General features: G+C 46.8%; 1 protein-coding gene across 2 annotated transcripts in view; it reads left to right on the plus strand.

Annotated features, from left to right (window-relative positions):
* Window positions 1-6,310: 6,310 nt before the first annotated feature.
* The window catches only part of efr3a (EFR3 homolog A (S. cerevisiae)), a 64,436-nt gene continuing 57,160 nt past the window's right edge, over window positions 6,311-13,586 (plus strand). For both annotated transcript variants that reach the window (XM_035169635.2, XM_035169636.2), the window contains exons 1-2: window positions 6,311-6,439; window positions 6,693-6,795. In XM_035169635.2, coding sequence (XP_035025526.1) covers window positions 6,786-6,795 — 10 coding nt within the window. In that variant the 5' untranslated portion in view covers window positions 6,311-6,439; window positions 6,693-6,785. The remainder of the gene's footprint in view (window positions 6,440-6,692; window positions 6,796-13,586) is intronic.

The following is a 13,586-nucleotide window of genomic DNA, read 5'->3' on the forward strand; positions in this document are numbered from 1 at the left end:
TTTATATCATCAAATAACTGATTCAAACCAAACTGATCAGAAACTTGAACAAACATCAGAGAGATAAGAACGACCTGAAACGACAGAAACATCTTTTACAAACATTTATTTCACGTCTACTTTGATTCTTTAGTTTGGTCCATGTCCCATCTGCTAACATGGAGGAGGAGGGGCTTATGACCTATACTGCAGGCGGCCACCAGGGGGCGAATGGGATGCATTAGTTTCACTTTTGGGAGCTGTCATGTCGTCCATCTTTATTTACGGTTATTGTTTTAATCACCGCTGCCCAGACTCTGCGTTTGTATCCCAGATATTTGTGGCTTCACTTCTGGACAATGGGAGGAAGTGGAGATACGTTGTCCATCACTGGTAGAGACATGCAAACAGCAGCACCGTCTCATGTCCACACTCAGATGCTCTGCTGCGTGTTCGCATGCAAACAAACGCACGCTTCGATTTCACGCCTCCAGCTGTCAACTTCATCTTTTTCTCTGACATCATTCAAGCTGCCATTTTCCATTTATTTATTTATCTCTCTTTTTTTCTTTCCCAGCCGAGGATCCACTCTCGGCTGCAGTCAGATATCAGAGTCTCGGGGCCTCGGGGGTTCGTGTCACAGCAGCTGGAGCTGGTTGGAGCTGCAGAGGTCGTTGGTTTGTCGCAGGCTGATTGAAGCCTCGGGAGGAGAGGGAGCTTCGCCGGGTGTGGGGGTGTGGGGGTGTGTGTACAGTGAATGGTGGGTTTGTTTTGCCCTGAGGCTGAACGTATCACTGTGAAGCATGTTTGTGATAGCAACGTGATAATGTAATCGTGCAGCCATACCACTGCGTCTAATACATTTTTCTCTGTACGTTCCTTCAACAGATCAGATCAGTGATGCTGAGAGGAGAAATACAGACGCTCCCCCTGGTGGCGACAGCTTCACTCGGTTAAAGCTCCACGTGTATCCACATTCAAGCACACTGAAGTTATGACAGAGGTCATTTTGTTATTTTTCTATATACACCATAGACTGTAAATAAAGATGGACGACATGGCAGGTCCCGGAGGTGAAGCCAAAGCACCCTTATTGCCCCCTGGTGGCTGGCTGCAGAACAGCTCACAAACCTCCTCCATGTTAGCAGATGGGCCGTGGACCAAACCAAAATAATCAAAGTAGACGTTAAATAGTTATTTGTCAAAGATGGTTCCTGTCATTCCTGTCAGACATGCATCAGTGTGATAAGATCTACCTAAAGTGACAGAAACCATCTTTGAGAAAATGTTATTTAACGTGTGGGGCAGGGTTTATAAAGTATAGTATAGCCTGCCACCAGGGGGCGATCAATATGCTTTTGCTTTTTGTTGAATGGGCGCTGTCATGTCATCGACCTTTATTTACAGTCTGAGGGGCTGATCCAGAAAAGTTCCAGTACTGAGATAGGAAATAAAACAAAAACCCTCAGAAAATTCAGACAAGACGCCGAAGAGAAGCGACGAGAGCAGATGGATTTATCGGCAGACGTCACGCGTCTGTTTGCTTTCAGCAAAAAGTCGATTCCGATCCAAACTGAGTCAGACTCCTTATTCTGATAACCAGCAGACACTTTGACCGTCCAGCTGCGCCGCACAAAGACTGCTAATGGCACTGTGTGTGTGTGTGTGTGTGTGTGTGTGTTTGTGTGTGTGTTGTGTGTGTGTGTGTGTGGGGGGACAGGGGGTTACAAGTGTGGACACACAGCGCTCGCACAGGGAGCCCATTTCCAAATGTCAAGTGTTTGTGAAATAAATGTCAACCAGCTCAGGGATGGGAAATCAAATGGCTCCTTAGCGCCGGCTGCAGCCGATACAACGCAAATAAGAAAAGGACCGGCTGACAGGGAGTTGAGGAGAGAAAGGAGGAAAATATCCCTCATCGATTTCCACAAACTCCCACATGTCTAAAAACAAGCCCTAAAATCCACGGGCGGCCGGCGCAGAGAGCGGACGGCGTGAGGAGTCTTTGGAAAGCAGCTGGAGGAGAATCTCTGGTATTGACGGGCTGTCAGACGACCTGCCTCGCTCTCTTAATGTCAGCAGATTCAATGGGAGACGCAGGGAAACCAGTATGACGCTTCTGTGGCTAAAATAATCTCTGCCTTTATTCAGTTTTCAGAGAATCTCTGCAGCATCTGTTTTTTTAAAAGCTCTGCGTGTTGGGAACATGAGACTCAGCATCCAATAACCCAGACCCCAGAAACATGTGGGATTCCTTCCCATTGAAAGGAAGAAATGGACAATAAATGCATGGATTATGTTTTAGGATCCTTTTGAGACGAGCGCTGCTGGAAACACTGAGACAGTAAATGTTCGGTGAAATTTGAGTAAAAGTGTCTGGAGGCACAATGAGCACATTGTGTTTCAAACCTTTCTTTCCCATCTGAGCTACTTCAGCTTTGTCAGGTTTGAATTATTTTGCAGTGCCTTTCATTTTAAACACGGTGTGTGTGCGGTGAGTCCTACCCGCTGACACCGAGCGAGAAGTTTGAGCCCTGAAAAATTAATGACGGAGAACAAAACGTTGATGCTGTCAGTTCGTTTCTGTCGGATGTGAAAAGTGCAGCTGCACCTGTCTCACTGCCGAGGACCCGCTCTTCATCAGACGCCTAAGAATAGCAGCGTTTACATCAAGGTGAGACGGGAGGTTTGGAGGAATGAAAGCGAGAGAGAAAATACAAGTGTACTTGAGATCAGATCTTCTGCAGCGAGGAAAGTTTCAGTCTGACAGAAAGTAACCGCAGATTTAGTGAATACCTACAATCCTGCAGAACAACCTATACGGTTCATTAGGCTGCTTGTACTTTTACAACTGTAGCTGCAGCGTCTTTTGTCAGAACTACAAGAAATGACAGAAACCATCATTGTCCATGTCTCATCTGCTAACATGGAGGAGGCTGGGTTGTATGACAAGGATAGGGAACCAAAATCCCCCAACTGGTTCCTTCACGGGCGATTCCTACAGGAATGAATCACAACGCAGATTTCAGTTTCTGAGCTTTGTACTGAAATAGTTCTTCTAACAGGCAACATCACCACGTGTCTCCTAACCACTCAGCGTTAGCCTACAGTTAGCTAACCACGTGTCTCCTAACCACTCAGCGTTAGCCTACAGTTAGCTAGTAGCTTCCTCGAGCTCCAGTCAACACGACAACAAAACGCCTGAAGCTAAACGGTCGACAGTGCGGCCGTATTTCACGTCAAAGGATTCGGACAACAGGACGTGGAGACGCACGGATACATGTGAAAGCAGACCCAACCCCTTTTCATCACCTATACTCCAGCCAACCACCAGGGGGCGGGCCAGATGTTTTTGCTTCTTTTCCAATGGTGGTTTCACTAACGCAAGAAGTCATCGCCTGTGTGAGGAAATGTCAGCACGTCCTCCATAGTCTCTGGTTTAAAACATCATACAGCTCATCCAGTCCATTCTGCTCATGTTCTTTAAATCGTGGGTAAAATTGGTAGTGCTGATTATTAGTTAATAAACCTTGGAAAGCAGCTTGTTACGATATTTACTTTACCGTCACATCAGTGTCTTCCAGTTTAACAGCAACAGGACGATGGGGACTCGAGGCTGAGATGGCGAAGAAGACAAACCTTCATTTCCACCATGACACTCTGGAGCAGTGCACCGGAGAAGAGGTGAACATTTGTGCATCAACTGACGACTGAATACCAGTAACTGCTGCAGTGATTTGACCCTTTGCTAACCCGCTGAAGACAAATGCCAGATGTCAGTAGGCGTCAGTGGGCGTTTTTGTCCAGTGTGACAAGGGCCTTCAGTCACTGATGCGAACTTTGGTGGGTAAGGAGCCTATTCAGCCGTTAGGGTCACTTATTCCTCAACCCTTCCTGTGTGAACACGTGAAGGTCAGAAAACATATTGAGCAGGACTCTGGGATCACTGATTGACCTGCTCATCCGAACCACTCAGCTCCTCCAGCCTCCGTCACAGCTGATCTGATGTCTGTCGGACGCTGAGGATGTTTCACCGCAGGTTAAACTCCAGCGTTCACTCCTGTTCACGACCGCAGGCGTCCGTCTTCCACCCACACAAGCCTCTGAAGTGCAAACCGGGGCTTTTCACCTCCACTGCTGCGGAGCGGAGTGTGTGAAAGTGTTTGCCGAGAGATTGATTGCATCTGATGTGTGTGTTTGCTGAACAACACACAGTCGTCTATTCGCTCTCATGTGACGGGTGTTTTCACAAGTAAACATTCAGATCGACTGCAGCCAAACAAGTTATTTATATAGAACAGTGAACTGCTGCTCGAGGAGTCAGTGTTTCCATCATGATCGAGTAAAGTTTTCACTGAGCTCTTCATCAGAATGAGTGGGTTTATTGGACAATAATGGAAAAGGTCTGTCGTTGCAGAAAACAATCTCAAGCTTTTAAACTGCCCAACATGTCAAGTATCAGCAAGCTGTGACGTGACCCGTTAGCTTGTGAGCTCACGTTTGACATTTTGTCCAGCGCCATCTTGGCTTTTTGAAACCAGGACCCAGCATCCGGTGCTTGATGGTCTATTCAACTCTAAATGTTTACTGACGTTATAGAGTAAGAAGTCGTTTTCTCATAGACTTCTATAGAAACTACCAGTGGAGTCTACTGCGGCAGCGTGTGCACGTGCAGGTGCACGTCGCCCTCATGCAGATTCTGAGTGAGAGGTCCAGAGACTAACGAGTGAAAGTTGGACAAACTGGAAGCAGTTGACCAGTCTACTGCGTTGTTGCATCTCGCTCCAGTGACCAGCTCCTCACGAGTCTGAGTAAAACTGTTTCCTGGTCAAACAGCATCAGTCTGTGTGGTCAGTAACGACAACGCCCCCCCCCGTCTCCTCCAGCTTTAATATAAGCCTGTGTGCAGATCCACCTCTGTACAGCTGTGACATGCCCACGTCCCTGCATTACAGTAATTACACAAACAGGATCTTTTTTATCTCAGTTTTTATTTAATTATTTTTTGCAGGCAGTGTTGCCGCTGGCTGCCGTCAGTCACTTGTCTTCGGTGGACGCTCCGCATGCCGTCTGCGGGGCCAAAGCCTTTAATCACCTCTAAGTCCATTGGACGGCCCAGCAAAGGTCCTTAAGAGCTTAAAAAGCACAACCAGCACACTTTCACACACATTAACACGTCGGCTCTTGAGATATATTTAGTCAGGTTCTGGATAATTACCATCTGTTGGACAGTTTTAGATTCATTCGAGATGTCATTGAGAGCATATTCTCCTGCGCCATGAACACATCATGAGATCGGATGATTTAACACGAGTGGCCTCAGCATGTTTTAGAGCGGCTCTGGTTAAGGAAGGAAGGAAGGAAGGAAGGAAGGAAGGAAGGAAGGAAGTCCTTGACCAATCGACACATGGTAGAGGATTCAGGCTGCAGCTTGAACACACCAGCGGAGATCAAGAGCTTTTTAGGAATCTCATGTCGTGTCTCATGTGAGGTGCATAAAAAACGTCTTTCCAAAAAGTTTCACGAGATACCATCTTATGTCTAAATGTCTAAATCAAAAGGTTAAAAGAGAACTTTGCCGTTTTTCCACCGGCTTTGAATCATTACAAAATCGATAGTATATGAAAATGAGAAATCCCCGATCTTTTGTTGCCAGGTTACGATTTTGACATCGCGAGCAAAACAATCATTTAACAGCAGGCGATCCTCAGCGAGCGAGAGGAAAGCTTTTGGTGATAAGAACCTAAATGTCCTCTGAGGTCCTCCTCTGGAGACGCTCACCTTCGTACGCACACACGCTCTTGCCCAAAGGGCGCGCGGTAGCATCGCTAGTTCCGGTAGCGGACAATTAGGCTAAAAACTGTAAATGATGCAGTTTTGAGTGGAATTTGAACGCCGGGTCTTGGATGACACCACAGGAGCAGGACGGAGGCAAGTTGGGTTATTTTCTGTTGTTTTATTGTGTTTGAAGAATCAGTGACTTCCACTGTGTTGGATTCTGCTCTAACACTGTTTACCCCTGAAACTCCAGAACACTTCACCCCCTCCATCTTGTGCTGAGGAGATAATGAGGGTATTTTAATTTGTCAGTGAACTATCCCTTTAAACAGCCACTAAACTGTGGGCCTCCCTCTATTTGAAAAGGATGATGAAATATTTACATAAAATAAATATGAAATGATAAAATCCATCAATATAAAAAAAACATATTTGCATCATTATTGATATAAGAGAGCAGGTGTCGGTTAATGTTCTGATTCAAGCAGAAGTAAATCACTGTTTGCTATAATTAGCAGTTAGCTAATTCCCCCTGGCATATGTTAAACACACACACCCTCACACTCACACACACACACACTCACACACACACTCTCACACTTCCGCGTTGTGTGTCGCCGTAAAGCAGGAAGCAGTGTAGTAACGTGTGGGAGTCCACGGTCCTGCTGCTGTTTACCTCCAGGTACGTTCACCTCTCTCTCCCCCGGTTCGAGTCCCTACCCGCTGGGGTCTCCGCCGCGGCGTCCCCCACCCCCCCCACTCCCTCGACCCCCCGCTGAGACGCTAGCTCCGGCGGCTAAGTCCCGCGGACAGTGGCCGTGTAGCGGGTCGGGCGGCGGGTCGGTGTGAGGGCGGACAGCCGACAGCCTGTTACTGGGGTTCATGTGAGGGGAAGCGGGTCGTGTGGGCTCACGGGCGGCTGCTTTGTGTCACAGGAGCCGAGGGTTCGATGCCGGGAGAAGCTACATGGAGGCTAACTGACCGAGTGAGTCCGGAGCAGAGACGCCGCAGCGCCGCATAGCAGCAGGATGCCAGCCGGTAAGACCCGTGTGTGTGTCTGTGTGTGTCCGTGTGTGTCTCTCTGTGTGTGTCTGTGTACACAATACACAAGCCCCTACACTTTAGTGTGTACGTGTTGCGTTTGAGGTCACTTTCCTCTCACGTCATCAGCCAAGTTGGACATAAGAAAGTGCAGCGATGCGTTCACGGTCACCGCTCCGGTGCAGGATTCCGCAGTGTCTCGGTCACCTGTGGAGGCTCGTCACCCTGGCTGTGTCCCGTGCTGCGTTCCAGGCCCCTCGGACGTCTGGGTTCCAACGCGCGGTGATGTCACGACGTCAAACGTGGACAAACGTGTCTGACAGTTTATTTCAAGTGTGGCCGCTCATACAGAAACAAATCAGAGGAGGGAAACGACGACATTGTACATTTTATTTGACTTTTATACCTGGAAACACGTTCCAATACACGAGAGGCTGAGAACACACACACTGTCACTCAATCTCACAAACGAGGAAACCCGAGTCCAGCAGAGGGTGGACAGTCTCTACGGCTCTATGAGCGCCGCCATTGTTGCGTGAGGTACAGACAGCTGCTTGTGCGTGAAGTCGGGGGTTTGAGTGGCGTTCCGTTGCCCTTTTTAGAGAAGGAGGTCAGACAATTCCGACATCCGAGTCGTCTGGAACGCAGCATCAGAGCAGGTCCGCTTCCTTCGGAGGCTGCGTGTGAAGTCCGGTTGCGTCACAGCGGCGCGACTGGACCGTCCCAATTTGACGGCTCCTCCAAAGAACGTGTCCTTCCTCCCCGGAGCAACACTGGTGGAAGCGCTGTACTCCCTAGACATGTCGCCAGTGTATCACTGGGCCAACACGGGACATTTTAAGACATGAACGCCGGAGAATGTCCGTACAATCGGGAGCTGACTTTCTCTGCAGTTTATCTTTCACACGTGAACCACGCAGCAGGAGATTCTTCCCTCAGACGTGTGGACAACAACACAGAAACCTCCTGAGCGTTCAGGTGGAATCCTGGAATATCAGGGAACCTGGGGAGACGTGTTACATCAGTGAACTAGATAAACTGTCAGAGTCTCAGAGGGAATTTTGACAAATGGGTCACTTTACCAGAATAAACCAGAATACATTTTCAGGCCATTTCCTTTTCTTTGTCTTAGAAAAATCAATGATTCCAGTGATGATTTAAATAAGGTCATATTTGGTATCGTGACTCTGGGACTTCCCTGCTCCTCCACGTGAATACATGGGAAGCCTGAGGCAGAGCAGGCAGAGCAGCAGCGTTTCAGGACAGAGCCTCAGTGATAACTCTGAGACATCGATGACGTCGGATGCAGCATGAAAACGTGGCGCTGGGGCGGAGGCGTGTTGCTTCGCGCCATGCAGAGGAAGCAGGAAGTGCCGGCTGGCTGATGCGGCTTAAATCGAGCGCCCTGAGAGGGGTTTGCTAATGGGCTGCTTGGAAGGGAATCAGCTGATCTGTCAGCTGACGCAGTGAGATGCTGTTTTCATGTTGTTCAGTTCTTCAGATGGATTTTGGCTCAACAGAGAGATGAGCTCATCAGGGATGTTTGCTTGTTTATTATGAATAATTAGAAATTAGTCATTTACCTGCTCGTATTCTGATGATTCAGACTTTGGGTTGACGCTTCTCCTGCCACCTTGTTAATAGAGACTCAGAAACTCAAAGTCTATAAGGAGGAGCGGCATTAGTTCGACAAAGCTTTCCATAGATTATATATAGTATTAAAAACTCCAGGAAACATTTCAGTTCTGAAAAGTTATGACCCAAATTAATGACCAAACCTCATATTTAATTTGGACCAAACTACATTATATGAATTGAAGAAAATCTTGGACACCCACTGCGGTAAATGTGTTCACAGTAAAGGTGATAAATCTTCCACTTCACAGATTCCCCTCTGACCAGAGATCTGTTTTCTGTCTGGTGCAGGTGAACTGAGTCAAACCTTAAATGATCCAATATTTTGGGTTAGTGTGCGTGTGCGTGTGCGTGTGCGTGTGCGTGTGCGTGCGTGTGTGTTGTCATGTCTGACAGCGTTTCTATTTCGGGAAAGGTGGACTCTGAGCGCCCCCTCGCCTTCCTCCTCCTGCAGCAGCTGCTCTGGCAGGTGACCAGCTGCTGTTTACTGCAGAACGATTCTCCCCCAGTTGGCTACTGGGAGAAGTAGGATGAGGAGTCGGAGTCTGTGGCCACCTCCCGGAGAATAAACAAAGAGGTCCCTCTCCAGACGGACTGGTTATGTTACTGGAGCGGTGGCTGGTGCAGGTGGCTGCTCGTGTGTCTGCATGTTGGTGTTTGGCTTCAGGCAACGTCTGCAGCTTCAAGGACTCTGCATCCCTGCAGGCCTCCAGTCTGCTCTGTAATTACTCCCAGTGGTAAACTGCTGATTACATTAGTGGTAATGTGACGCCTTCAACATCGATCCCTGATGGGCCAGTGCGACAGAATGAGGCTGTGTGTGTGTGTGTGTGTGTGTGTGTGTGTGTGTGTGTGTGTGTGTGTGTGTGTGTGTGTGTGTGTGTGTGTGTGACGTGGACAAACACTGGTCGTCATCTGTGTGCCGATGCTTCTGCTCTCCGTCACCGTTTATGATCAGGAAGCAAAAGGATGAAACATTTTTTTCCCCATCTGAATAACATAAATAAAATAAGATGTAAACTCACTGCCGGGATGGAGATGATAAGTTCATACCTACTAGTTTTGGTTTTGCACGATGCGAGAAAAGTCTACATCCACGATACCAAGGTTTGTTTTAAATAACATGCAAAAGACTTAAATTCATATCATAGCCCAACTCATATGGCTTTTTGGACAGATGGTGATTTTAGGTACTAAAAGATTTCTGATACCGAAATATCGGTGGACGTAAATCTGCATTAAACAAATGTGATTCCTAAGATATTGTTATCAAACCCGTATGACAAAGTAATGTAATTGATGCCTGATATTTCACATTAAGCATAAACATTATTATGGATAACGAAATAAAAGCCAAATATAAATATACAGTATATACAACCTGAATTAAGAAAATAAACATTTTATTATGTAAATATAAATGCACTTCTTTTCGTTGTTTAGTCTGGAAAAGAAAAGTTAAAGCATTTTGGAATACATTAATTCCATTAAAATGTCTGTTAAATCAAATGTTTATGCCAAATTTGAAGGATGAACAGATTTGAATTTGGTCCAAGGTCAAAACCACTGTGGCCTTATCAACTTTTATCTAATTAATCCAGTGTGTTTCTTTGTCTGGCTTTCTTGTGATTAATTCATCGTTCCGCTCTTTAATGAGTTAGACAAATAAAATAGAATAACATGAATTGCTGTGCTCTGATCCTCCCTCCCTCCCCCTGTTCCCGGTGAGAGGAGGGAGGTCTTTAACACCCGAGCACCTGAGTAACTGGAGCTTTCTCTCACTTCACACTTTCCTCCCAACCAGATGGGAATCGCCTCGTTGCCGCGGAAGAGCAGATGTTCACATTTCAAATTATTTGACACTTCAAGGACGTTTTAACCTGCCGATGATTAATATGATACTGATGCTGTGTGAACAAGTTAAATGAAATAGAAGAGGTCAGGTTTAATGCTGGAATCTGTGTTTTAGCTTCATTTATTGTTGCTAATTTTATACGTACGTGTGTGTGTGTGTGTGTGTGTGTGTGTGTGTGTGTGTGTGTGTGTGTGTGTGTGTGTGTGTGTGTGTGTGTGCGTGTGTGTGTGTGTGTGTGTGCGCTCCACTTCAGAGCTCTCACTCCTGGGTCTGTTGTGGTCTAGAGGCTCTCATTATCCTGAAAGTGTTAACCACCTCAATTAAGTCATTAAGTAGGACAAACCCGCCGTCGCTGCTGTCGCTGCCGTCACTGACACACACAACTACAGTGAGACTGGATGAGCAGTCACGTGAGCGCAGGGTGAGATATGCAGAAGCAAACCGACTGAAGGCAGGAGGCCTGCTGGGAAGTTATCTTCTGTCCTCGTTATTGTATGGAGACGTCCAAATGTCCTTGTTCTGTCACTTTTGTTACAAAGTGCTTCACAAAAGGATAAAACAACAGTAAAATTGAGTAAAAGTTCAAATAAAAAAAAAAGCTAAATTTACACAGAGAGGAAACATTTCAAAAGTAGGTCAGTCAAACAGGTCATTATACGATGTTTTGTCGTTTACGTTGTGAGAAGCAGGTTTTTGTCATTTTCCTCGATAAAATATGTAAAACACATCCATCCATCATCATCTATCTTTATTTACAGGATGGCAGCGTTCATAGTGCTTCATCGTGTTCGCACTGACCTCACCTGCTGCGAGTTACTGTTCTTCTATCCATGTGCGCTTTAAGTCTACTCAACCTTTTTCGTCACCTGCAGCAACATGGTTCCGTGAGTTCAGATCTTCAGAGTTGTGTCCGTTGAGAAATCGGTCACTTGTGGGAGGGGAGTAGTTTGGATGCAGACGGAATCTAAGGCAATCAAACCCAGTGGGTCTGTGTTGGTTTTTTTTATGCTCCGCTGTCTAATTGTGTGTGTGTGTCTGTGTGTGTCTGTGTGCGCGCTGTCGGCGCCTGTGCTCTTAGTGCGGCTCCTCCCTCTGTTTTTTGCTCTGATTTGTATGCAGAGTGGAAGATGGTTTGTTCTGCAAAGGAGGATTTGGCCTAAATATAACTTCAAAAGAGACGCGGCTCCCTCTGTTTCCTCCGCCGGTCGCCCGTCTCTGCAGAACGGGAAGCTTTTATCTTTGTGTGCTTGTTGTGTTTTCCTGCGGCCTGTTCTGTGCTCTGATGCGCGTCTCTATCAGCTGCAGACAGGTGTAGGCACAGAGACGATGCTGAGCTGCAGTAACAGCAGCATGTGAACGGGTTTCTTCAGCCATCACCTTCCAAATTGAAATGACTGTGAGAATGAAACACACCTTCATGTGCCGATTAACCACCAAGTATTTGAATGTAAATGATTATGATGTGTTCAGTCAGAGGAACTGAATATAAGTTATAACGTTTGGTTCCCTGCTAAACTAAAGTAAAAGAGAACTATTCTGCCTTTTGTAGTTTAAAGAATCTTCATTGAGGCCAAAAGTTAATCATTACCTCTCATAATTGAGCAGGTCTACATATCTCTGCAGACCACTGAGAAGATTGGAAGCGGCGATTGTGTTGGTGCAGCCATCTTGCAACCATGCGCCCGCTGCCACCACATCTAGTTCAGGTATTTGCATCGAGTGTCCTCCCTCAGAACGGTGCAGCTAAACCTCTGTGACGAATTTACATCATTTCAGGTTCACGGCGAGGAAAACGAGGAGTGAGCTTCCACCCTGACGCTCTTTCTAATGTACCACACACAGTTAAACTAGCAGACCTGTGTGGACCCTCACCTGATTCACCCTCAGACAGAAGAAGTGGGGACCCATCAAAATCGTATATGACCTCACAAATGTTGTCATTTTCCAGAAACGTCCTCATGCCCAAAATCAGGAACTAAACTTGGTCCCCACAAGGAAGAGAAACCACACTCCAAAAACACAGATATTAAATAAAAATAAAACACGTGCTCACTTACACAATCACAGAATAACACACACACACACATGGAAATGCTAAATTCCTTCAATCGCTGTCCCTCTCTGTAAATCTGCATAATTACACTCCAATCAGGATGATTAAAACACCTTCCAGCCAACACACACACACACACACACACACACACACACACACACACACACACGTGTCGCACTCGAGTGTACATGTATCTACGTGTATGCGTGCGTATGCGTGCGTATGCGTGCAGGGTGTGTAACGTATTGGCCGCTCAGTTCTCTGGAGGAACCGGTACCGAGGTGGTTTCAGTTGTTCGGACTTGACTCTGCAGAGCTGCAGTTTGTCCTGCAGCCTTCAGCAGATCCGCTGCTGCTGCTGCTGCTGCTGCTGCTGGCGAGGGGAAACACAAACACTGCAAGGTCAGAGAGTCAGTGTGTGAGGGGGAGAGGCAGAGAGAGGCAGAGAGAGGCAGAGAGAGAGTGAGGGAGAGAGGGTTGAAGCTGAGAGAGGGGGAGAGAGTCACTGAGGTCCACCTGGCAGGCCGTCCTACGCTTCACCTCCAACAAGATGGATTCAGAGAACAACGAGTCGGGTAGGGGACAGTTCTTTAATTTGTGACTCTCCAGTGTTTGTGTGCACGACAGCCTAGCCATACCATAGTGTGTCTGTGAGTGTGTGTGTGTGAGAGAGAGAGGGGGAGAGTGTAAAGGAGGCTAACAGACTCCAGGTCTGTGTCTCTGTGAACAATCCTGCACAGCGGCGGCCATTGATCTTTTCTATCGAGCCCCACTCATCCCAGGCATCCAATCAGCCGCCTGCTTTCACTCGACCGAAACACTTGGAGACCAATCGGAGCGAGGTGACGCAGTTTTCATGTTTTTCATAACACCTGATTCCCGATGACATGATGATCTGCAGATCTTACTGTTTCTGTCCTGCTTCACCTCAGCTGCGTGAGGGAGTTTTATTAATGAAGCTGAACATTTAATCCAAGTGCATATTATAAAACTCCCTAAAAAACGGTGAGAACATGTTATCATCATTTGTGTTTTAACTGACCCCTTCAACCTCCAGTGTTCAAAGACTGAATAAAGATGGACGACATGGCAGATTCAGATAGTGAAGCCAAAACATCTAGATCGCCCTCTGGTGGCTGGCTGCAGAACAGGTCATAAACCCATCCTCCATGTTAGCAGATGGGACATGGACCAAACTAAAAACTTAAAGTAGATTTCAAATAAATGTTAAAATGGTTTCTGTCAT

Source organism: Hippoglossus stenolepis, chromosome 11 (genome assembly GCF_022539355.2).
Source record: "Hippoglossus stenolepis isolate QCI-W04-F060 chromosome 11, HSTE1.2, whole genome shotgun sequence".
NCBI lineage: Eukaryota > Metazoa > Chordata > Actinopteri > Pleuronectiformes > Pleuronectidae > Hippoglossus > Hippoglossus stenolepis.